The sequence below is a fragment of the Giraffa tippelskirchi genome, chromosome X (genome assembly GCF_054371585.1).
Source record: "Giraffa tippelskirchi isolate mGirTip1 chromosome X, T2T-mGirTip1v1.2.pri, whole genome shotgun sequence".
Classification (NCBI taxonomy): Eukaryota; Metazoa; Chordata; class Mammalia; order Artiodactyla; family Giraffidae; genus Giraffa; species Giraffa tippelskirchi.
Window position 1 is genome coordinate 51,166,182 of NC_137289.1, and position 26,470 is coordinate 51,192,651.

General features: G+C 37.0%; 2 protein-coding genes across 7 annotated transcripts in view; both read left to right on the forward strand.

The window, feature by feature from the left end:
* Positions 1–3,888, forward strand: part of NUP62CL (nucleoporin 62 C-terminal like) — an 84,249-nt gene extending 80,361 nt beyond the window's left edge. For all 4 annotated transcript variants that reach the window (XR_014075740.1, XM_081565370.1, XM_081565371.1 and 1 more), the window contains one exon: positions 2,749–3,888. Coding sequence is in view for 3 of the 4 variants with exons in the window: in XM_081565370.1 (XP_081421496.1) it covers positions 2,749–2,843 (95 nt within the window). In the remaining variant the exon portion in view is untranslated. The remainder of the gene's footprint in view (positions 1–2,748) is intronic.
* Positions 3,889–7,825: 3,937 nt separating this feature from the next.
* Positions 7,826–26,470, forward strand: part of RBM41 (RNA binding motif protein 41) — a 70,831-nt gene continuing 52,186 nt past the window's right edge. For 2 of the 3 annotated variants that reach the window (XM_081565374.1, XM_081565373.1), the window contains exons 1-5: positions 7,826–7,864; positions 10,763–10,879; positions 11,442–11,634; positions 12,112–12,316; positions 14,143–14,214. In XM_081565374.1, coding sequence (XP_081421500.1) covers positions 7,857–7,864; positions 10,763–10,879; positions 11,442–11,634; positions 12,112–12,316; positions 14,143–14,214 — 595 coding nt within the window. In that variant the 5' untranslated portion in view covers positions 7,826–7,856. The remainder of the gene's footprint in view (positions 7,865–10,762; positions 10,880–11,441; positions 11,635–12,111; positions 12,317–14,142; positions 14,215–26,470) is intronic. The other variant, XM_081565375.1, reaches the window with a different exon arrangement.

Sequence of the window (26,470 nt, forward strand, 5' to 3'; positions counted from 1 at the left end):
TCCGAAATATTCGCAAATAGACTAAGGTAAAGAAAACGTCTGTCCCTAAACAGAATGGAGCTAGCTGGAAGTAGTTTTACCAGAACCTTTTTGGGGGAAGTCATTTTTAAGAAATTTTTTAAACACACAAATATGCTGCCTTAAACAACAGCTGTTTAAAGCTATAGGCCTGTGCAAACATCACACCATCCACTTTTAGAACATTTCCATTACCTCTAAAAGTTCTGTCTAGCTTTTTTGTGGTTAATCCCCATTCCTACTCTGAACCCTAGGCAACTACTTATTTACTTTCTATTGATTTGCCTTTTCTGGAGAGTTTAATTAAATGGAATCATATTATATGTGGCCTTTTCTGTCTGACCTAATGTTTTTCAGGTTCATCTGTGTTGTAACATATATCTGTATTGTATTCCTCTTCATTGCTGTGTAGTATTCCAGCATATGGCCATATCATATCTTATTTATCCATTCATCAGTTGTTTGACGTTTGTGTTTTGTCTTCCAAATATAATTTTAGCTCTTAGATTTCACCAGTAGTCCACCTTGTTCATAGTTAGAGGTAAAAGTTCAACTTCATTTCCATGTAGACATGCAGTTGTCCTTGTATTGTCTGTTGAAGACTATGCTTCCCTCATTGAATTGTCTTGGCACCTTTGTTAAAAATGAATTGACCATAAATATAAGATTTTTTCTGGACATTTTTTTCTGTTCCATTGATCTCTGTGGCTATCCTATGATAATACCATACTGTCTTGATTACCATAGCTTTGTAATAAGTTTTAAAAACTGGGTCATATAATTCCTGCAATTTATTATTCTATTTCAGATTATTTTAGCTGTTTTGGGTACTTTGTCTTTCCAGGTAAATTTTAAAGCTTGTTTATTTCTACAAAAAAATAGCCCGCTGGAATTTTCATAGGCATTGCATTGAATTTGTAGATCAATTTATGGAGAATTGACATCTTAAAACTATTGAGTCTTTCAGTACATGATCATGGAATATCTTTTCATTTTTTTAGATCTTCTTAGTTTCTCTTAGCAGTGATTTATAGTTTTTAGTGTACAAGTCTTATAGTTCATTTGCTGTTTATTCCTAAATTTATCTTTAGTTTATTTATTCCTGAGTGTTTTAATTCTTTTTTATGCTATTGTGAATGGAGTTGTTTTATTAATTTCATTTTCATATTGTTCAGTACAGTTCCTTTGTAAATAATGGCAAATGTGTATGGTGTATTTCCCATCAAATTTTAACTATTACTAGCATTTTACTTCTAGAATGACATATAATTTAATCGGCCTGCAGCAGTAAAAGAATCTGCCTGCAATGCAGGAGGTACAGGAGGCTCAGGTTCGATCCCTGGGTTGAAAAGATCCCCTGGAGGAGGAAGCAGCTACCCACTCCAGTGTTCTTGCCTGGGAAATCCCATGGACAGAAGAGCCTGGTGGGCTACAGTCTATAGGATCGCAAAGAGTTGGACACCACTGTAGTGGCTTAGCATGCACACATGTAGGGACTAATCACTGATGCATATCATGGGACCATTACTCTGGGCAGTTAAGTGCCTAGGTGCAGTTTTTGCCCTTAAAGAATGACACTTCTGAAAAATATGAAGTATGTTAATACAGAAATAGTCTTGAGAATCCAATTTGAAAACATGACAAAATATTTATGGTAAGGCTCTCTTAATAATGCTGACTTGTGTTTCTCAACATTTCATTGATTTTTAAAAATGTTTATAAATTTACTCCTTTGCATTTAATATATATCAATCAGCAAATTAAGTAGATTGTGCTTATGTTGACACTTCTGGCCTCAAGTTAATGATTTGTTGTAGTGCTCATTTGTGCTTCTATCACATTGAAAAATGTTATTTAGGGGGAAAAATTGCACCCTGCAGTTTGTTATTTCAACAGAAAGGAGATGTTTTCTGCCAGACTGTTTTCCTAGCCTTTCAGTAGACAACCATCATTTAAATCACTTGTTCTTAAAAGATGTGATCTTATAGTGCCTGTATGTTATAAGATAAAATGAAGTATTATACTTCAAAAACTATATAACATCTGTTCTTTTCCAGTTGGCTGAAGAAAATTAAAGTATAGTGCTCTACATTTTTTAGTTTTTCTCTTGTAAAATTTTTCTTAAATTTTTGGGCCCAGTTATTGCTTATCAACCAGTAAGCATTAATGAACACTAAAACAAATGACCATGTTTATTTATGCACGTTAATAGAAAAACTCAGATTATCACACTTACTTCAACAGCTTATTTTTACTATAGAAAGTTACTGTTTTATATTGTAAAACTAATGGTATTTTGTGTTGCTCTGCTCTGAGCAAATTTAAGGACCACCAAGTTAAATAAATCATTAGAATGGAATAGAAATATGAAGCTACTCAGTGTGCTAATTTGCTTATAGGCAGCAAAGATCTACACATTCAATTTCATGGCCATCCTGTATGGCACTTTTAGGCTGTAATGAGTAAAAAACAGTTAACACTTCTCTTCAACAAAACATAAATATCAGGATAGACCATAATTTCCATGAAAGCTAGGGAGAGAAAATCAAGAATACTCTTGTCCAGTAGTTTCCTACCAGATAGACACATGTTTCTCTCTTCTTTCAATACTTAACACTATTAAAATTGACATGTAAAGTTTTAAATCATATGTTGAAGGGAGAATTAAGTTATTATATTCCTGGGATATTTCTACCTCTGTGTAATGCTGTGTGCCTTTTCCCCTTATAGACATGCTGCAGAAGAAGGTAAAAGAGGCAACACAAATTCTAGAGGATCGTCATTGCAAGGAGGAAGAATACAACGTCAAGATGGCTTTTGATTAAATGACCCTATTTTGACCAGACCCTATTTTGACCATGTTGTTTTTGGATTATACATTACCTTCAAATTTTGATGGTATTTACAGCTACTATTCCCTCTTTGGTGACAATAAAGTATGCATGCATTTTTTTCCACTTAAATATTGTGCTGTTTGAAAGTGATACTGTAGTTTGGCTTTTAGTATTAGCAGATCAAAACTTTATCAGCCCTTCTCACTAGGCAGCAACCTCTCTGATGTTGACCCTGTGTGTGTAATTCATGGCTTACTCTCCCAGATTCCATATCTTACTGCCAGTACACATTGTCCTTTTCACTCCAGCCATATCATAGAGAAATGTTTGCCAAAAAATATATGCCAGCCAGTCTTTACTGGGTGCTTGTTAACATTCAGAATATAGTGTTAGCTACTGTGAAGTCTCTCTCCTCAAAGGTACTTACTGTCTCCTTTGAGATACAATTAATGCCTTCTGTATGAAAATAGTATAGACAATATAAGAAAGTGTGTTATGAATTACAGAAAGTATGCTATAGAAATTCAGAGAAGTGGGACTTCCCTAGTGATTCAGTGGCTCAGTCTCTGTACTCCCAATGCAAGGGGGCCAGGTTCGATCCCTGGTCAGGGAACTAGATCCCATATGCTACAGCTAAGTTCACATGCCACAACTAAGGAGTTCACATGCCACAATTGAAAGTCCTTGCATGCCACAACTAAAGATCCTGCCTGCCTCAACTAAGACCCAGCTCAGCCAAATAAATAAATAAATAAAAATATTAAAAGAATTTCAGAGAAGGGAGGAAAGTTAGAGTGGATTTAGGGCTTGAATTAGGCTGTTTTTAAAGGGTATGGTTCAGGCAGTTTATTTTTAATGTGCAAATAATCTGGCATTTTACTTGATTTTAGCATGTGATTAATACTTGTGGGGTTTGTGTATTTACTTGTTTTTCAAGAAAAAGCCTTGTTGTTAGCTTCTGATTTCTTGTGTTTCGTGTTTTACCTAAGTCATTAAATAAAGGCGATGCTCTGAAAAATAAACTACTTAAAAAGTTTTTGAGTGACTAGTGCTAATTGCTTGTCATTACTGCACTGAATTTCTATTGCACTGACTGAACATGACCATCCTGAGGGAGACATATTATGGAAAGAAAATATTTTTGAAATGAGTATTAGCGATTTACATCACCTTATGAGTAAGCCAAATATCAGTACTTAACATGGCCTCTTTTTTTTCCTACCCACACTTCTCAAAGTAGCAGCTTCTAATCAGATAAGTTTTTATTATCTCTCAAAATTATAGAATATGAAAAAAATTCAGAGGCCATTTATTTTATGGATGATTTCTGTAGGTAAACAGCTTTTGAGTATAATCTTGAGTAATCTTTAATGTTTGAGTACAATATTATTACTACTGTACCCTAGATAAAGACATTTTCTGTATTTTTTTTTTTTGGCAATTCAACTCTTGTAGTCTGTGAATACGTTGTTTCACATTCAGTAAAGAGAACATAATATATAGAAGAAAACCCTGGGTTTATTCCTTTCCCTGCTTAATTAACTGGACAGATACTTTCATTTGGAGAATTATCTTTTGTCTGCAACATGATAGAGTTGGACCGTATGAAAGTTTTCCCAACTGGAATAAACTAGTTTCCACTTCTTTCAAGTTTTGTGGTTCCTTTATATCTTTTCACTACCAGTGCATGCTTACTATAAAACTTCCTCAGTAAAATAAAGAGGGGGCTATAGTTTTCCTGTTGACTTTCCATTGAGAGGTCTAATATTTTTTTTTTCCGGGACATAAAAAAGGCAAGTGAATGGCAAGTGATTTCTAGAGTTACACTGTAAGTTTACTGGTGGATCTCTGTACTGTTTGGAGCCTTGGACTAAATCATCTCTAAGGTTACTTCTGACTGTGATTCTAACATGTATCTAAAAGATGTGGCTTCCCTGATAGCTCCATTGGTAAAGAACCTGCCTGCAGTGCAGGAGACCCTGGTTCGATTCCTGGGTCGGGAAGATGCCCTGGAGAAGGGATAGGCTACCCACCCCAGTATTCTCGGGCTTCCCTTGTGGCTCAGCTGGTAAAGAATCCACCTGCAATGCGGGAGACCTGGGTTCGATCCCTGGGTTGGGAAGATCCCCTGGAGAAGGAAAAGGCTACCCACTCCAGTATTCTGGCCTAGAGAATTCCGTGGACTGTATAGTCCATGGGGTCCCAAAGAGTTGGACATGACTGAGTGACTTATACTTTCACTTTTCCACTGACTGTGGTTCTAATGTGTCTAAAAGATGTGACATTGCTGAGCAGACATGAATTAAAAGATCAGAAATAACCTATTCGTGCCAGTAATTTTAAGTCTACATTTTTGTTAGGTACTGGATTCTTGAGACCCCTCCATCCCCCAACCATTGTTAAAGACCAGCTGTATTAGCTGAAGGAGAATTCTTAAATTTGTCATGCTGACAGTTTCCCAGTGTTTATCTGCTTTTTTTTTTGTCCTTTGAAAAAGATGCTATATTTGTTCTCTCGATAATGGCATTTATGCTATCTAATTTGGAGAATTTGAAAGACATGCACAATTGTTTACTCCTAATATTAGATGAGTGATGTTCTCCCTCTTCAAGAGAAGATTTTTGGTTTTAGCATCTTATTTCATATATGGAAATTATAATTGCTTCATAATATATTCATCAAAAGTGTGTTGTGAACAAAGCACCTAAAAAGGACAAAGCCTGAAAATATGTCTATGTTAAGGAGGAACTTCTGGCTTAATTAAACTAACCTTGTTAAATTGTCAGAAAGACAAATGAGGCATATTTTTCAGCTTGTCATAAATTCTTCTGGTGTGAATTTGTGAAATTACTTCATGGTAAGATCTCTGTGCCCATGAATAACATCTAGAAATCTCAAAGCTTTTTATATACTGTCTGATATCCTTATGAACTGGGGAGAGGATGCTGTAGGAAATGGAATAGCTATTATTCCACAGTTAATAAATTTGGCAGAGCTAGAAATAGCCCAGGTTTCCTTCTAGTGCAATTTTCTAAATATCCCTTGGTACCTACCACTAAACTGGCTACAATTATACACAGGTACATAGAGCACTTCCTTGTGACCTTGCTTTCTAGTAATTCTACCCCATATATGTCTTTTTACCCATTCATTCTCCACTCATATCACCTAGTGGATTTGTGATGTAGTGTGTATCACTTCAGTACCAATAGGATATATGTTTTATTAGAAGTTGCGTACAAGTCTGGTGTGGTGGTCAGTGCAGTATTTGTTCCACCCTTTGCCACCTTCCCAGGGGACAGACACACTAGGAACCTTGATGTATTTTTCCATTTCGTCGTTTATGACTGTGTCAACTGGACAGTTTGGTTGAACAGCAGAATGCAGCCCCTCCACCGAATAGAATTTACCTGGTGTAGACTATGATATGACCCACACTTTTTGCTTAGATTCCGACCCTGTTCTGTGCCAAAGCCACAAAAGGGCATGTTAGAGCTGTATCCATTCACCTGTGTGCTTCAGAAGCACAGTTGTTTGCATATGCCAGGTTTTGCTTGGTGGATCAGACAGCAGTAAAGAATCTGCATGTAATGCAGAAGACTGGGATTTGATCCCTGGGACAAGAAGATCCCCTGGAGAAGGGAATGGCTACCCACTCCAGTATTCTTACCTGGAGAATCCCTTGGATATAGGAGCCTGGCGGGCTACAGTCCATGGGGTCACAAAGAGTTGGACACGACTGAGCGACTAATACACAAGGCCAGGTTTCGCATAACTCTAGTACTTGCCATGACAGTCTCATCTTTTAGAAATTCTCAGGATAGGAAGTATGTCTTCCTTTTCTCCAAGGTATTCTATTGCATATACAAGCAAACACATGCAAGATAGGTTGCCTAGTACAGAATTCTGTATTCCTCCACTTAGTGTTTACATGATATATAACTGGTATATTTGTCACAGATAATGAACCTTACTATTAACTAAAGGGCATAGTTTGTTCATATTTCCTTATTTTTTACTCAGGGCTCTTTCTGTTCCATAATCCCATCCAGGATACCACATTACATTTAGTTATCATGTCCCTTTGATTCATTTAGCTGTGACAAGGACTTTTAATGGTTTGGTGACCTTGACAATTTGGAAGTGTAGAGGTCAGATATTTTATAGTCCATGTACTTTGAAATTTACATGTCACTTATAAGTGAGATTAAACGTTTTCCTTTTCATATACTTAAGGACATAGTGGAGAAGCAAATGGCAACCCACTCCAGTATTCTTTCCTGGGAAATCCCATGGAGAGGAGCCCGGCAGGGTACAGTTCATAGTGCAAGAGTTTGACACGACTTAGGAACTAAACCACCACCACCAAGGATATATGTATTTCCATTTCTAGAAACTGGGAGCCCATTATCTTAACTAGTATGCTCTACCAGTCTCTTAAGTCATCTTAATTATCAATAAAAACATTCATGGGCTTGAATATATGTGGTTGTCTGATTCTCAGGAAGTACAATGTCTTGTAAGCCTCTGTTAGAGATAGAGAACCATTGGTGCTAGTGATGTGGTCACTCTCTGATCACTCTGGCTACACTGCAGAGGGTGGACCAGAGAGTTGACTGGAAATAGCAAGTAGGCAGGATGTGGGATAAGAAGTCCTTGAAAGCAGAAGCAATGTTGATAGCGACACGTTCGAGAAAAATTAGAAGGGCCAGGATCTGGTGATACTGGATGAGAGAGTTAAGAAGTCAAAGGCGACTCCTAGGTTTATAAGCTGGATATTTTTGGTGTTATATTTAACCTATACAAGAAATCCAAGAGAAATATTGGGGCAATTTACAATACACCGGTTGCTCAGTACGTGCTTTCGATTTCTAGCTCTGCAAGACTACAATTCCCAGAGCACCGCGCTCCACCACAATCCCCTTCGAGTCGGCCGCGCAGAGTTCTGGGGCTTGAAGTCCGCGGCCTATTTTACCCAAGTTAGATCTAGGGGCCTGTGGAAACATGAAGAGGTAAGGGATTGTCTGAGAACAGACGGTGAAGGGCCTCTGTTCTACCTTTTGACTTTTCAAATGGCTTTTGTTACTTTGGGTTTGGGGTATGTCACGTTCTGGGGATAGGGTTTCGGGTGAACGGAAAGACAGAGGAGGAGGGAAAAGGGGAGACGGGCTGGACAGGCCTGTAGGGCGAAGTTCAGGAAGGGCCGCCGCCGCTGCCGGTCCCTGTAGGGATGCCCTCCCGGCACAGGCACCTAGGCAACGGCGCTGGCCCTGGGACAGATGCTGTGGCTCCTTCCTGTTTCAGACCGACCCACTCAGGTAAAAGGGTCTTGACCAATTGACGAAACCAGTCTGTGCCATAGAAACCCGGGCCAGATCCTCCCTGTCCCGCCCGACGTCCTTTCCATCATCAGAAATGGGCTCAGGCTGGGCGCGTTTATGTGCAGTGTTTGTGTTTATAGCGGACTTTTTTGGGCTCAGAGACCGTGTAGTACTTTCAGATGTGAAAGTAAGCAAGTGGTACTTTGTTGCTACAAATTTGGAACAAAGTACCAAACCCGTATCCATCTATTGTAAGAAAAGAAAGGCACCGCTGCGAGCAGTTCCCCCTACCGGTTCTGCAGGAAATGGCAGCTTTAATGTGGCTGATCTTTGTTGAAAGCCTGAGCTTGCAATGGATTACTGACAGTACACGAAACCTTTCTTAAGACTCCTTATCAAATTAGTTTTGTATTCATTCTGCAAGTAGAATAATCACTGGAATAGGGCGGTGCATTTAAATTCTTACGGGTATGATGCTCTCCTGCACCGTTAGTTTCTGCATCTTTTTCAAAAAAGTTATTTCTGATTTTCCCTGCTTCAAAATGCCTTTTAAAAATTGTTTATAATATCTCTCATACATGCAAAATTATGAATATATACAGATTAAAGAATAATAATAGAGTCGTCCTCACTACAATAGAACATTACCAGTATCAAGTCCGCTTGTGTGCTCCTGAGTGTTTCTCTTCCCTCCCCAGTATTTTGCCTTAATCATTTCTTTGCTTTTTTCTTTTTAAATAGTTTTGCCACATATGAATTTATATCTAAACAAAATGTCGCTAGTGTTATTCCATTTTCAACTCTCTATAGACACATATTGTATGAATTTTTCTGGCGCTATTTTCACTCTACATTTCTTTTTGAAATTTATGTGTACTGATGTATTTAGCTATGACTTATTCATTTCAAAGCCACTTTAAATTTAGCAAGAACTTTCAGAATTCTAAATAATAAGGAAATATTAAGATACTTGAATTTTTTAAAACCCTGGGCCTATGGTTCTTTTAAAATTTCCCAAAGTTGTTATAAGTCTTTCTAGAGTATGGGAATTTTCCTTATAATTATAAGAGATACATCTTCTAGGTCTCATCATAACCCCAATAGTAAAGGGCTAAGAAAGGTATTTAGTATTTATTTTCCTCATCGAGTTAACTCACTTTGCTTTTTTCTTTTAAAATCTGTTCTTGCACATTTAAATGGTCCTGCTATTTCTTTATGCTCAGAGTTTTTCATTATTTAGCATTACCTAGATCTCCACACAGTAGTGCTTAAGCTATAAAATGTTATGATCCCCTTCACCTTTGCTTCTATACTCTCTCCTTTGGTGATCTCCTCTCTCACAGCTCCAGATCCTGACAATACAGATGACTCAAGATTTCCATGTGCAGCCTCAGACTCTCATCTATACAACACTTCTGCTCTCTCTCACTTTCCTTCTAGCCAATATCACCTTCTGTCACCTCAGGCTCAGTATGTCTTTGAAGCATTCCTGATACTTCATGCTGGTATTTCAATTGTAATAGTTAGTTCACTCAACATGGCTAAAACAAGAATGACTTCCCTTTCCCAAACCACTGACTCCATCTGGAACTTCCTCTTTAGTTCATTGGTCCCATCACTCAGTTACACAGCTTGAAATTTGGGGTTATTTTTCACTTACTCCTATGTTCAAAAAGCCTTTCTCATTTAAGCCTTCCTTTCTATTGTCACTATTAGCACTCTACTTTGAACTTTCATCACCTGAAGTTTGATTAAATTATATACTTTCCTAACTAGTTCTTCTGGTTTTGTTCTTACTAATCCATAAGGCTTATTATAACCACATTCATTTTCCTAAACCATCGCTTATACCATGTCACTTAACTGCCTAATAAATTGCCTTCTAATACCTGTACATTAAGGTTGAGACCTCTCAGTTGGGGTATTTAAGGCCGTTCACAGTCTAACTATCCCTCCAACATGATCTCCCCAGGTTGCCATACATGAATGCCAGATAAATTAAATTTCTTATTATCCCCCCGAACATACTTCTCTCTCTTCATGCTCTCTCTCCCTGTTCTTTCCTTCATCACACCGAGTCCTTCAAATGCCAGTGTAAGAATTACCTTTCCAAAGTCTTCATTTACTACCTTGCCTCCCAGTTATTTCTTCTGTGAACTCCTACTGATTTGGCATATGCTTCTTTATATCTTTCTTCTCTTTCTTTCTTTCTCTCTCCTTCTCTCTGTCACTCTCTCCCTGTGTTTTTTTCATTCTCCCTCCCTCTCTCTCTCCTGCTCTGCCCTCACCCCCAGGCACCTGCATACAACACATCCATATCTATTACTTTTCCCTAAATAAATTGCAAGCTTCTTAATGATAGGGACTGTGTCTTGCATATCTTTGACTCCATCAGTACCCAGCAGAGTGCATTCATTGTGTATAAACAGGTACTTAGTTAATGTTTGTGGAATGAGTGATAAAGGGCAACAAATAGAGAAGTATCTTTGAACAAATGGGATCACTAATGGTAGATAATATAGCTGAAGAATATATTTTGAGATTCAATGTCTCTTCTACTTTCCATATATATCCTTGTATCTATTCCAGGGTAAATAGCTGTGTCAAGAGTGATGAGCATGTCCTGGAGGAGCTGGAAACAGAAGGGGAGAGGCAGCTGAAAAGCCTCCTTCAGCATCAACTCGATACCTCTGTCTCCATTGAGGAGTAGGTATTGATTTTGCAAAAAGAGTATCATAGACCCTCAGCTCCAGGTGACAGATACTTCTTCAAGTCTGGGTGGAAGACTCCTCTCTCACCCCCATTTCCTTGGCAGATTTCTACTGTATAGTCAGGGTTTTACTTCTGTGTCTCTTCCTCTAGGAAGCCTTCCATATCCCACTCTGTCTGGGCTGAGTACCATTCCTGTGTCTTCCTTTAACATTCATAGTACTTATAATCCAGTAGTGTTATTGCCTGCTTACTTGCCTCTCTTCTACAGTTCCTTGCACAAAGCAGAAACTATTATCTTTTTTACTGTTAAATCCTCAGTACCTGGCACAGTGTCTGATGCATAGTAAGTGTTCAGTAAATAAATATTTGATTCAGTCATTTGTTAGTCCTGGACTACTGGTGGAATTCCATATCATTGTAGTGGTGCTTTAACCTAGAAATAGGATATGAGAGAGAAATTGCTCCTGGGTTTCATTGTGTCTTCTAATGGCAAGCCCCATTTCTGTGAATTGTGGTAACCTGAAGATGTTCTACTCTCTTCCTGCTTGTTTTGCAGATGTGTATCTAAGAAAGAGAGCTTTGCTCCTGGTACTATGTATAAGCCCTTTGGGAAGGAAGCAGCTGGGACTATGACTTTGTCCCAGTTCCAGACACTGCATGAGAAGGACCAGGAGACTGCTTCTCTCAGGGAACTGGGGCTTAATGAAACAGAAATCTTGATTTGGAAGAGCCATGTTTCAGGTGAAAAGGTGAGTGGGGCAATTTTTTTCTGGAGAATAAAAAGGACAATTTCTTCATTTGATGCTGAGAACCTTTTCATTTTGATTTCTCACAACCCTGAGCTTTGTGTCTAAATCCTCTTTGGTTTTTAAGGTAAGGACCTTGGTAAAAGAGAAGCTGCTCCTTGACTTGTTTGGTTTTGTTTTTTTTTTTTTTTTAACAAATGAGGTTTTATTTTTTTAATTTTATTTATTTTTGGCTGCACCATGTGACTTATGGGATCTTAGTTCCCCAACCAGGGATTGAACCTGTACCCTCAGTAGTAAAAGCACAGAGTCCTAACCACTGGACCAACAGGGAATCCCCGCTCCTTGACTTCCTAGCTGACATATCTATAAATGACCATTTTGGGGCCCTGATCATTTTCTTTCTTGTTTAAGGCATCAGATTGTCACTTTCAGGGTGTGTCCTCTGTGATATATGCCGTCTCATTTCTCCAATTTCAGAGGACGAGACTTAGGGCAACCCCTGAAGCAATACAGAACCGTCTTCAAGATATTGAGGAAAGGATCTCAGAGCGTCAGCGCATCCTTTGCCTGCCACAGAGATTTGCAAAGAGCAAACAGCTGACCCGGCGAGAAATGGAAATAGAAAATTCTTTATTTCAGGGAGCTGATCGTCACTCTTTCCTCAAGGCTCTTTATTACCAAGGTATGTGATCACCACTGACTTGATACACTCTTTCACTGGCAGAAAGATTTAACATCAGGGCCTTAACTATGAAGAGTTAGTGGAGGGAGTGGGGGAAAGATGAACTATCGCTACTCTTGAGGAATGTATAGTCCCATGAGAAAGACAAATATGTACCTAGTTAGTTGCAGTACACCCTGGAAATTGCTATTGTAGAGATGTGAATAAAATGCTGAGGGGACCTAAGACATAGAGCATCTAAGTCTAGTTGGGGGAGTCAGGAGGTTATACTTATACCAAGTCTTGATGGATCAACAGGCATTTGTCAGTAAATAGTAGGAAGAGGGCATTATAGATAGTAGGTGAGTAGGAACAAGACTGTGAAAGAACCTGGTGTGTCTAGGGAACAGTGAAAAGTTCATTGTGGCAGGATGTGTAGGACATGGTGAGGACTGGCAGAAGATGACACTGGAAAATGTAGGTGAGGCTAGATTGTGAAGGGTCCTGAGGTGGAACTATACATTAGCACAAAATATACAGATAAATGTGTGTCTTAGCCAGAAAGAGTGGATTTAACAGAGAAGTTTTGCTAGGCACTGTGGAAGATGTGCAGAAGTTTAAGAAATGACTTCTTGACTTTGTGCCAGTTGGAATCTAGTTGGAGAGAGAAGTGCACAGCATTTAGTAACAATGCTGGATACAGTTGTTAAGTCCTGTAGGAGTTCAGAGAAGGGAAAGGTCATTGATGTGACTAAAGATGGCCTCTCAGAGGAGATAAGATTTAAAAGTTCTTTCAATACTACCAAGTCTTCAGGAAGGAGAGGGAGGGGCATTTCACTTGTAGCAGATGTCATGAACTAAGCCATGTTTGGAGGTATTGTGAGAGACAAGGTTATAAAGATAGCTAAAATTTTTGAACTTTATTTGGCAAGTAGTATAAACCTACATGGAGTTAGTTATTCAGTTAGTCATTTTGGGTATAGTTAAGGTCTTTGAACCAGGAGTAACATGATAAAAGCAGTATCTGAACTTGATGAATCTGGTGGCCAGTAAATCAAATACATGAGCGGGAGAACAGGGAAATCAATTTAGGAGTAATCACAGTCATTTCTTCAGGAAGAGCTACACTAGGATGATGGCACAGAAATTGGAAAGAGAAGTAGGTATGGTTATAAGAGACATTACAAAAGAACAATTGGTAAAACTTGTTGACTGCGAATGAAGGTCAGTGGAGAGGCCTGTGTCAAAGATAACCCAGGTGTTTCAAGGCTGTGTGACTTAACAGTTGGCAAAATTAAGAAAGCCTTTATGGGGAAATTTTGAGGAAAGATGATGAGTTTGATTTTAAACATGTTAAATTTGTGAGACTGCAGATATTGAGGAAGCTATTGGAAATGTAGCAGTGAAGCTCCAGGAAGAGGGCAGAACTAGATCCATAGAATCAGGGCTTCTCTATGCTTAGACAATAAAGTCAATAGAATGAATGAATGATTTGTTAGAGACAGAGAGACCATAGACATGGAAGAGCAGTGGTGAAGGAAGGAATGAAGAAACAGCTTTTGTAGAGAGACATTATAACTTGCTGATCAAGAACATGGGCTGTGGAGACAGACTGCTGGGAACATCCTGGCTCCCCTTACTATCTAAAGATGTGGGGCAAGTTACCATACTGTGCTTGATTTCCTTCAAGAGAATATTAATAGTAGCTATATTGTAGGGTTGCTAGGATTAAGAGAGGTAATACATGTAAATCACTTAAAGCAGTACCTGGTATTTGGGGTGGGTGGGTAGTGTATGAATCTGTTCTGTTTCCTATCTTTGAAACTCCTTGCTTTACACCTTCACAGCATACCACAAAAAGACAAGTGCAGACAAGTACATGACCTCAATGAAGAGGAAGATAAAATTAGGCACAAAAGGCAAGTCGAGAGTTTTCTTACAGTGTTAGATTTAGGAATGTAACCTAGGGTCCCAGACTTCTAAGTTGAGTTCTTATTTAATTTCATATTCAGTATATGACAATGTTTATAGGACATGATCCACAGGGAGCATATTATCCTAATATAGAATATTAAAGAGAGGAGTTAGAAGTTTAAAGCTTTAACATTTAGTGTTGTTGATTTTTTTCTCTATACCTTTTAAGTTATTGTACCAGACATAAAATGACCTTAATGTCTTTTTGATCTTATTTCATAATTCTGAATATTTTTAATCAGTAAAGTATAACTATTGATGATGATGATATAGTAGCTAATATTTTACTTTATTTTTGAAATGAACTTACAATAAAATTGCCTGTTTATTTGGGGGGGAGGTGTGCGTACAATTCTGTGAATTGTAAATCATGTTAATCACATAGATTCATGTAACCACCACCACAATCAGGATAGAGAATAGCTCCATCACCCTCAAACTCCTTCATACTATCCATTGAAGTCACTCCCAATTCCACCCGTAATCTCTGGCAATCAATCACCGATCTATTCTCCATCACTGTTATTTTGTCTTTTAGAGAATGTCATACAAATAGAAGCACACAAAATGTAATCTTTTGAGAGTGACTTCTTTCATGCAGTGTAGTGCCTTGGAGATTCATCCAAGTTGTGTGTATCAGCAGTTCATTTTCGCTGAGTAGCATTCCATTGGATGAATGTTCCAAAGTTGGTCTATCCACTCACCCATTCAAGTGCATTTGGGCTGTTTCCAGGTTATGGTGATTGTGAATAATACTGATATGAATATTCTTGTACAGGCTTTTGTGTGAACATAAAATTTTTATTTCTCTAAGGTAAATATCTAGGAGTGGGATTACTGGGTCATATGGTAAGTGTTTGTTTCACTTTATAAGAAACTGCCAAACCATTTTCAAGAGTGGCTGAACCATTTTGCATTTTCACTAGCAATGTATGAGAGTTCCAATTGCTCTACATCTTTGTCAGCATTTGGCATTGTTGGTATTTATTTTAGTTATTCTAATAGCTGTGAAGTGGTGTCTCATTGTAGTTTTAATTTGCATTTCCTTAATGGCTAATGATATTAAACATCTTTTCATATGCTTATGTGCATCCTTATATCCTGTTTGCTAAAGTGTCTGTTCAAATCTTTTGCTGTTTTTCATTGTTTATTTTTTCCTGTTGACTTTTGAGAGTTCTTTATATATTCAAAACACAATTCTCTGTTGGATATATGATTTACAAATATTTTATCCCAGTGTGCAGCTTGTCTTTTCATTCTCTTAACAGTGTCTTCTGCAGAGCAAACTTTCTTTTATTGTGGTAAAATATACCTAACATAAAATTGACCATTCTAACTATTTTTTAAGTGTACAGTTCTGTGGCATTAAGTATATTCACATTGTTCTGTAGCCATGATTGCCATCCATCTCCAGAACTTGTTCATCTCCCCAAACTGAAACTCTGTACCCATTAAACACTAACTCCTCATTCTCCCCTTGCCTTATCTTCTGCCAACCACCATTCTGCTCTCTCTCTCTATGAATTTGAATATTCTAGGTACCTCATGTAAACAGAATCATACAGTTTTTGTCTTTTTGTGTCTGGCTTATTTCACTTAGCATCCACATTGTAGCATGTATCAGGATTTCCCCCCCTTTTTAAGGCCAAATAATATTCCATTGTATATATCTACTACATTTTGTTAATCTATTCATCTGTCAATAGACACTTATGTAGTCTCTGTCTTTTGGCTATTGTGAAGAATGCTGCTATGAACCTGGATATACAACAGTCTGTTCCAGTCCCTGCTTTCATTCTTTTGAATATGTTAAGTGGAATTGCTGGATTAGATGGTAATTCTATGTTTAATCTTTTGAGGAACCACCATACTGTTTGCCATAGAGACTATACCGTTTTAAATTCATACCAGCAATGTACAAGGATGTCTTATGCCCGTTTTTAAATGGGTTGTTTGTTGTTAAATTGCAAGAGTTCTTTATGTATTCTGGATATTACTCCCTTTTCAGATATATTATTTGCAAATATTTTCTCCTATTCTATGGGTTGCCTTCTTATTCTGTCAATAGTATCCTTTGATGCACAAAAGTTTTTATTTTTGATAAAGTCAAATTTGTCTTTTTTTTTGTTCCATATGCTTTTGGTGTTATATCCAGTAAATCTTGCCAAGTCTAATGTCATAAACCGTTTTTCCTATGTTATCTTCAAAAAGTTCTATAGTTTTGGCTCTTATGTTTAGATTTTTGATCCATTTTGAGTTAACTTCATATATAAGGGGTCCAACTTCATTTTTTGCATGTTTGATATCCAGCTTTTCCAGTACTACTTGTTGAAATGACTGCCTTTCCTCATTGAATGGTCTTGGCACACTCTCTGAAAATCATTTGAGTGTAAATGAAAGAGTATATTTCCAGACTCTCCATTCTATTCCATTGGTATATATGTCTGTCTTTATATTAGTACCACACTTTTTAAACTACTGTAGATTTGTAGTAAGCTTTGAAATCAGGAAGTATGAGACCTCCAACTTTGCTCTTCTTTTTCAAAATTGTTTTCATTGTTTGAGTCCCTTGAGATTCCATATAAATTTTAGGATAGATTTTTCGATTTCCTTTTTTTTTGGCTGTGCCACATGGCTTGTGGGATCTTAGTTCCCTTACCAGGGATTGAACCCAGGCCCACAGCAGTGAAAGCACTGAGTCTTTAACCACTGGACTGCCAGGAAATTCCCAGATTTTTCTATTTCTGCAAAAAACATCATTGAGATTTTGATAGTATTGCTTTGAATTTGTATATCACTTTGGGTGGTACTGACAACAATACTAAATCTTCAATACATGAACACAGAATGTCTTTGTATTTATTCATGTCTTTCAGCAAAATTTTGTAGTTTTCAGTATGCAAATTTTTTGCTTCAGAGCAAATATTTTAAATTTTGATACAATCCAGTTTATCCATTTTTTCTTTTATGGATTGTGCTTTTTCATGTCTAAAAACTAACACTAGATTTTATGAAAAAGGGTTTATTTCTTTATTTTCTTCTAACAGTTTTATAATTATATATCTTATATTTAAGTCTATGATCCACTTTAACTTAATGTTTATATAAGGTGTGAGGTTTATGTTAAGGTTCACATTTTGCTTATGAATATCCAATTATCCAGTACTAATTGTTGAAAAGAGTATTCTTTCTCCATTTACTTGCCTTTGCATTTTTGTCAGAAATCTATTGGCCATATATTTGTCTTAATAATTAACATCATAGTTAATGGTGAAAGATTGAAATCGTCCTTCCAATACAAAGAATAAGACAAGGATGTCCACTCTCGCCACTTCTGTTTACAATGAAATGAAATTAGAAATCAATAATAGATGGACATTTAGGAAATTTACAATTATGTGGAAATTATTTAACACTCTACCAAATAACCAAGGATCAAAAAGAAGTTGCAAGGGACATTAGAAAATACTTTGAGATGAATGAAAACAAAATATACCAAAACTTCAGGAATGCAATAGAAGAGGTACTCAAGGGGCTATTTAAAGCTTTAAATGCCCATATTAATAAAGAGGAAAAATCTCAAATTTATAACCAAAGCTCCCACCTCAAGAAACTACAAACATTTGTCCAAACCCATTGGATATACAATACCAAGAGTAAGTGGTAAACTATAGACTTGGGGTAATTATGATGTGTCAGTGTAGGCTCATCAGTTGTAACAAATGTCCCACTCTGGTGGGAGGTAATGAGGGAGACTAAGCATGTGTAGGGTCAGGGGAATAGGTGGGAAATCTCTGTAACTTCCCCTCAATTTTGCTGTGAAGCTACAGCTACTCTAAAAAAAAATTGAAGTTTAATGAAAAAAAGCTACAAAAATGAAGGCAAATAAACCCATATCTAGCTTAAGGAAAGAAATAAAGATTAGAGCAAAAATAAATGAAAAATGAATAAAAAATAGAGAAAATCAAGAAAACCAAAAGTTGGCTCAATGGAAAGATCAATAGAAGTCACAGTCCTTCAGCTAGACTTAACAAGGAAAAAAGAGAGACTCAAATTTCTTGTACTCTGCTTTACTTTCTTTTTTGCATCGAGTATCTTTTTCTATCCTTTTACTTTCAACTTTTTAAAAAACAAAACAAAGTGTCTCTTGTAGACAGCAAATAGTTATTTAGATCATTTTTTTAAGATCCCTTCTTCCGATTATGTAGAGTGTTGATTTATATTTAATGCATTTAAGTGGAGTCTGTTGATAAGGTAGGTTCTACATCTGCCATTTTGCTATCTATTTTTGATATGTCTTTATCTTTTTGTTCCTCTATTACTCCATTTATTCCTTCATGTTAAATAAGCTTTTACAGTGTATCATCTTAATTAACTTGTTGCTTCTTTTACTATTTTTGTTACTCTTTTAGTAATTTGCCCTGGGGATTATAATTAACACCTTAGCTTGAACAATTTTGTTTGTAATAGTGCCAACTTAATTTCAATAATATTCAAAAACTTCATTCTTATTTATCTCTGTTCTGTCCTTCCTCCTTTGTACTATTATTGTCATACAAATGACATCTTTCTAGATTTTTAAGCCTATCAACAGAGTTTTATAATTATTGCTTTATGCAGTTATCTTTTAAGTCAGATGGAACAACAACAACAAAAAGAGTACAGGGATAAAAATGTTTATACTGTCTTTAATGTTTACCTATGTAGTCAACTTTACTAGTGTCCTTTCTTTGGGTGAATTTGAGTTACTATTTAGTGTCCGTTTATTTCAGTCTGAAAGACTCCCTGTAGTTTTTCTCATAGGCTAGATCATCTTGTAGTGAACTCTGTTTATCTTGAGATGTTTTAATTTCTCCTTTAGTTTTACATTATAGTTTTTTACTAGACATTGAATTTTTGGTTGGCAATCTTTTTCTTTTAGCAGATCAAATGTATCATCTCAACTGCCTTTTGGCCCCTTGTAATTTCTATTGAGAAGTCAACTATTAATCTCAGGAGCCCTTGTCCATGGTGAGCCTCTTCTTACTGCTTTCAAGATCTGTTGTTCATCTTCTACTTTTGACAGTTTGACTACTTGTCTAAGTGTCTCTTTGGACAGACTCCACATAGGTATATTCAAATTCATCCTACTTGGAGTCTGTTGAAGTTCCATGATGTATGGATTAGTGTTTTTCATCAATTTGGGGAAGCTTTTGACCATTAACTCTTCAAATATTCTTTTGGTTTCTTCTTCTTCTGAGAGTCCATTATGCATGTGTTGGTATGCTTGCTTGTCTCCCATAGGTTCCCAAGGCTCTGTTGTCTTTTTCTTCATTCTTTTTTCTTTCTGCTCCTCAAATTTAGTAAGCTTCCTCAGATGAGGTAGTTGACATATCTTCAGGTTTGCTGTTTCTTCTGTCAATTCACATCTCCTGTTGAGCCCCTCTAGTGTATTTTTCATCTCAGTTATTGTACTGCTTGAAAATTTCTATTTGATTCTTTATTATAGTTTCTATCTTTATTTTTATTCTCTATTTGGTAAGATATTCTGAAACATCCTTTACTTCTTTATACATGGTTTCCTTTGTTTGAATAACTTACAATAACGATTTAAAGATTTTTTCTGAGAAGCCCAATGTGCTTCCTCAGGAGAGTTTCTATCAACTGTTTCTTTTTTCCTGTGTATGGATCATACTTTATTGGTTTTAGGTGAGGGGTGTATTGTTTTGTTTTTTTTCAATGCCTTTCTCATCTCAGGCTGCCATAACAATGTACCAAACTGGGTGACTTATAAACAACAGAGATGTATTTCTCACAGTTCTAGAGGCTGGAAATCTAGGATCAGGGTTCCAGCATGGTATAGTTCCAATAAGAACCCTCTTATGGGTTTCAGACTGCTGAATTCTTACTGGATCCTCACCTGGTAGAGAGCAGAGAGGAGAAGCAAGCTCTCTGATGACTCTTATAAGGGCATTAATCCCATACATGAGGGCTCCACTCTTAGGACCTTATCTAATCCTAATTACTACTCAAGCATCCCCACTTCCTATTACTATCACATTGAAGGGTGGGGATTCAACATATGAATTCGGGGGGGGCACAAATATTCAGTCCCTTATAGTATTATAATTTTATTGTTGAAAATTAGACATTTAAAATAATATTATGTGACAACTCTGAAAAGTCAATCAACCACTCCCCACGCAGGGTTTGTTGGTTGCTATTTGTTTGTTTAGTGATGTTCCTGGACCAATTCTGTCAATTTTTAATTCTTTGTCATGTAAAGTCACTGAAGTCTCTGTCCAGTTAGCATAGTGAGCCACTAATGATTGGAGGGAGTTTTTCTTAAATGTCTTGAATCAAAAAGTATATGAGCCTTTATCAAGGGGCTCTGTGTGTGTGTATGTGTGTTACATTACTCTTTCAGTGCTCAGGGAAGCAGTTTGCAACTCTTAGACTTCACTTCCTGCTTATGCTGAGCCTCAAGATCAGTTAGAAGTGAGAGATTGGTGACTTCCGAGGCCCTCACTTTCCTTGGCATACACTTACACGTGCACATGTATCTCATTGTGACTTTAATTTGTATTTCCCTGATGATTAGTGATGGTGAGCACCTTTTCATGTACCTATACAAGTGTTGGCCATTTGTATATCTGCTGTGGAGAAATGTCTATTCAAATACTTTGTCCATTTTTAAATCAGGTTTTATTTTTATGCCATTGAGTTGTAGGTATTTCCTATATGTTTTGGATATTAACCCCTTATCAGATATGTAGTTTGCAAATACAGTTGACTCTTGAACAATGTAGGGGTTGGGGCCGCTGACACTCCAAGCAGTCAAAAATCCATGTATAACTTTTTTTCTATATCCATTGTTTCACATCTATAGATTAAATCAACCACAGATCTTATAGTACTATAATGTATATTTATTGCAAAAAAATCTGCATTAAATAGACCTGTACAGGTCAAACTGGTGTTGTTCAAGAGTCTACTGTATATTCTCCCATTCTATAAGTTTCCTTTTTACTCTATTCTTTCTTTTGCTATGATAAAGCTTTATAGTTTGATGTACTCCCACTTCTCTATTTTTGCTTTCATTACCTGTGTTTTGGAGGTTATATCCAATAACATTGCCAACACTAATGTCAAGAGGCTGTCTCCCTGTGTTTTCAATAGGAGTTTTAGAATTCAGGTCTTATGTTTAAGTCTTTAATCCATTTTGAATTGAGTTTTGTGAAAGGCATAAGATAAGGGTACAGTTTCACTTTTTTGCATGTGGATATACACTTTTCCAAGCACCATTTGTTGAAGAGACTATCCTTTCCCGATTATGTATTCCTGGCACCTTTGTCTAAGATCAGTTGACTATACATGTGTAGTTTATTTCTGGGCTCTCTATTCTTTCCCACTGGTTCACATATCTGTCTTTAAGCCACTACCATATTGTTTCAGTTGCTGTAGCTTTGTAATCTATTTTGAAATCAGTAAGTGTGATCCTTATTCCCTATCTTTCCTTTTAAGTTTTGTTTGTTTGTTTGTTTGTCAGCCTCCTCTTAGCTCTAGCTGGTAATGCCACTCAAGTAGCTGCAGGGTTAAATAAGTTCCATTGATTGCTCTTGACATGATCTACGTATGAAACAAGTCAAAGACAAACCCTCAGAATGTAGCTTTTCAGTTTAGTTCAGTCGCTCAGTCGTGTTCGACTCTTTACGACCCCATGGACTGTAGCATGCCAGGCTTCCCTGTCCATCAGCAACTCCCGGAGCTTGCTCAAATTCATGTCCATCAAGTCGGTGATGCTATCCAACCATCTCATCCTCTGTTGTCCCCTTCTCCTCCTGCCTTCAAACTTTCCCAGCATCAGGGTCTTTTCCAGTGAGTCAGTTCTTCACATCTGGTGGGCAAAGTACTGGAGCTTCAGCTTCAGCATCAGTCCTTCCAATGAATATTCAGGACTGATCTCCTTTAGGATGGACTGGTTGGATCTCCTTGTAGTCCAAGGGACTCTCAAGAGTGTTCTCCAACACCACAGTTCAAAAGCATCAATTCTTCTGCACTCAGCTTTCTTTATAGTCCAACTCTCACATCCATACATGACCACTGGAAAAACCATAGCCTTGACTAGACGGACCTTTGTTGGCAAAGTAATGTCTCTGCTTTTTAATATGCTGTCTAGGATGGCCATAACTTTCCTTCCAAGGAGTAAACGTCTTTTGATTTCATGGCTGCAAACACCATCTGCAGTGATTTTGGAGCAGAGAAAAATAAAGTCAGCCACTGTTTCCACTGTTTCCCCATCTATCTGCCATGAAGTGATGGGACTGGATGCCATGATCTTAGTTTTCTGAATGTTGAGCTTTAAGCCAACTTTTTCACTCTCCTCTTTCACTTTCATCGATAGGCTCTTTAGTTCTTCACTTTCTGCCATAAGGGTGCTGTCATCTGCATATCTGAGGTTATTTCTATTTCTCCTGGCAATCCTGATTCCAGCTTGTGCTTCCTCCAGCCCAGCGTTTCTCATAATGTACTCTGCATATAAGTTAAATAAGCAGAGTAAGAATATACAGCCTTGACGTACTCCTTGTCCTGTTTGGAACCAGTCTGTTGTTCCATGTCCAGTTCTAACAGCAGGTCCTGTTGCTTCCTGACCTGCATACAGGTTTCTCAAGAGGCTGGTCAGGTGATCTGGTAAGATTACTACAGACCTGGAGAAAAAGGATGAGGAAAAGGCAAGTTAAAATGCCATAAAACTTATTATTCTTACTGATATTCAGCTATTTTTGTTCAATAAATGTTTCCCAGATTACTACAAGCCTTTGATTAATTTTCAGAGTTCTGAAAACAAGTTGATTTTGATAGTTTCTGTCAGTGTTCTCCTTTAAGAGATCCTTAACTCTGCCATTTTCACTGACACCACCTTTCTTAACAGCATTTTCTGAAGCTTGAGACTTTATGATTTTGATGAAGTCTATTTTTGTTTATGACTCCTTCTTTTGATCTTGTAACTAACATTTCTTTCTAACCCAGGATCATAAAGATTTTCTTCATATGTGTTCTTCTAGAAGATATATAGTTTTAGCTCATACATTTAGGTCTATGAACCATTTTGAATTAATTTCTGAATTACACATAGGGTGTAAGGCTGTGTGTGTGTGTGTGTGTGTGTGTGTGTGTGTGTGTGTGTGTGTACATGCTCAGTCATGTACTACTGTTTGTGACCCCATGGACTGTAGCCCGCTAGGCTCCTCTGTACATAGGATTTCTCAGACAAGAATACTAGAGTGGGTTGCCATTTCTTTCTCCAGGGGATCTTCCCAACCCAGGGATCAGACCCACGTCTCCTGCATTGCAGGCAGATTCGTTACCACTAAGTCACCTTGGAAGCCTGGTGTAAGGTTAGGGTTACATTAATCTCTTTGCATATGTATGTCCAGTGGTCTGGTCCTGCCACTTTTCTTTGAAAAGATGATCCTTTCCAAATTAAACTATCTTGATACTTTTTAAAGAAAATCAATTAACCATAAATTTATGGGTTTTTTAACTTTTTGTCCTTATTCCTCTACTTTCTTTACCTTGTTTACTTTTCAGCAGTTTGATTATGATTATGCTGTGTCTGGGCATGAGTTCTTTGCTATTTCAAGTTCTAAATTTCTTACTTATTCCAACTTTTGCTTTGTAGTTTTCACCATTGTCATGTACTCTGTGTAGTCTCTCTAGTTTTATAGCTATATTCAGTAGGAGAGGCAAGGTGAAGTACGCTTACTTAATCTTACCTGGGGAGAGAATTCCTAATGGCTAATAATTCTGAGGGCTTATTTGTGCTTTTCCTTGTGCTTAGCATTTTGCACATTAACTCATTTAAACCTTACAGTAACCCTATAAGATAGTATCTATATTACAGATAATGAAATAGAACTTCTGAAAGAATGAATTTCTCAAGGTCAGTTATTAAATAACCAGGCTAGAACTTAAATCTAGGTCTGTTCTTAACATGAAAGTCTGTGCTCTTGATCATGGCATTTGTATACATGATTTTAAAAGATTTTTTGTTTAAGTGTGATTTTACTGTACCTTGAGATAACACTGTGTGTATTTATGTTTAAGTAATACATATCCCATTTTCTGACCTTAAGTCAGTGGGAAAACAACATATAGTCTCCCTAGAAATATACTTCTTCTGAAATCTTAAACTCCAGTGTATTACTCTTAACCATAACCTTTCTCTTATCCTTCTGGCTCTCACAACTCTCTTAACAATCATTTTATCATTCCTTCAACCCTGTTGAAATCTCCAGCTCCTTGACCTTTTTTTTCTCCCAATCTGTCATCCCTTTCCTGTTTCCTCTTCCTTCCACAAATTGCTTAGACTCCACCATCCATTATTTACCCAAATTCTTGCCACTGAGTCATTCTCCTTGCTTCTTTTTCTGTGCTTCATACCCACCCAGCAAATCCTCAACCCTGAATCAATCCAACTGATTACCTTCTTTATTGCTGCATGATGAATTCTGAGCACTACCAGAGAAAAACAGTAGAGCCTTCTTTCTTGTTTGGCAATGTCTCCTAGTCTCTGGTCAGCTCTCTGTTTCATTCCTTAAATATGCTATTTTAGATCTTCATTACTATTTCCTATCCTACTGCTGTTTCATTGTTTTTAGCAGGTAGTCTTCTTTTCTATTTCAAAGGAAACAATGCCATCAGTAAGAACTTTCATCTACTTTCTGCCTGACTCTGCTAACTTCTGTATCCTAGCTATCATTTTCTTCCATTTCAAGTCAGTGCTGGGGGCATCCTTCCTGCCAAAGGTTAATATTTATTCCTTTGTGCTAGATCCTCTCCTTCTTATCTCCCCAAGGACCTCAGTCAGCTATCCCCAATATTACTTCTTTCCTTTCAAGATTTTCACATAACTTGTACCATTTGCCAGTGTCCATGGTGTACATACTCCTACTGTGAACTATCTTTTAAAAAGTGATAAAAACAAAAAAATGCCCTTCAGTTGTTTTGCTACTTGAGCAAATAATACGTTTAGATTCCCTCCCTTCACTGAATACCATAACAAGTAGCAATTGGTTTAAACAATGAAATATAAAAATTCAAGTCCAAAAAAGATAGGGTTAAAGTACATATGTTAACATTTTTAATATACAAATGGGAAAATATTTTTCCAGTATTTAATGAAAAATTTTAAGCCCACAGAAAGGTTGAAAGAATTTTATCACAACCACCCAGTGATGGCTGGCTAAATTATATCATTAATATTTTACTGATTTATCACATCTGTCTATCCCTCTATCCATTTATTAAACCATCTTACTTTATTGATTTATTTAAATGGATCACCAATGTAAACACATGTACCCCTAAATATGTCAGTATATACATTGTTAGCTAAAAATGTATATTAACATTTTTTCTTTTGATGTAAAATTTCTGTGCAATGAAATGGACAAACCTTAAGTATTCATTTGCTGACTTTTGAATTGTGTATACATCTTTGTAGTGATGTGTTGGCAAATATTTAGCAGCCAGCTCTCCAGAAAAAAAGATTTTTATCTGTATCATTTGCCAGTTCATGATATACATATTCCTACAATGGCCAATTTCAAGGTACCAATGTATTATCACACAATCATTGGACCAACCATGTTCAACACACCTGCATCTGTGTGACCCAACACATAAAAGTTTACCATCACCCCCAGAAAGTTTCATCATACTTCTTCTCAGTAACTCCCACCCCACTCTCCCAGAGACCACTAGTATTTTGATTTTTTTCTATTATAGGTTAGTTTTGCCTGTTATAGAACTTCAGATAACTGTAACCATACACTTATATTCTTTGTGTAAGATTCCTTTAACTTACACAGTGTTATAATGTATAATGTTTTTGAGATTCATTGATACTGTGTGTATCAATAATTTTGCCTTCTCTCTATGAAGCAAAATTTCTTGGAAAAGTTTTCTAAAATCACTGTTATTTTTCTAACGCTGCCATAACAAATCTAGTGGCTTAGAACAACAGAGATTTATCCTCTCATGGTGGCTAGAAGTCTGAACTCAAGGTGTTGACAAGGCTATGCTCTTTCCTAAGGTTCTAGAAGAGGATCCTTCTTCATCTCTTCTAGCCTCTGGTGATTGCCAACATTCCTTGGTGTTGCAAAAGCATCATTGTAGTCTCTGCCTCTGTTATAACGTGACAGTCTCCTTATGTGTCTG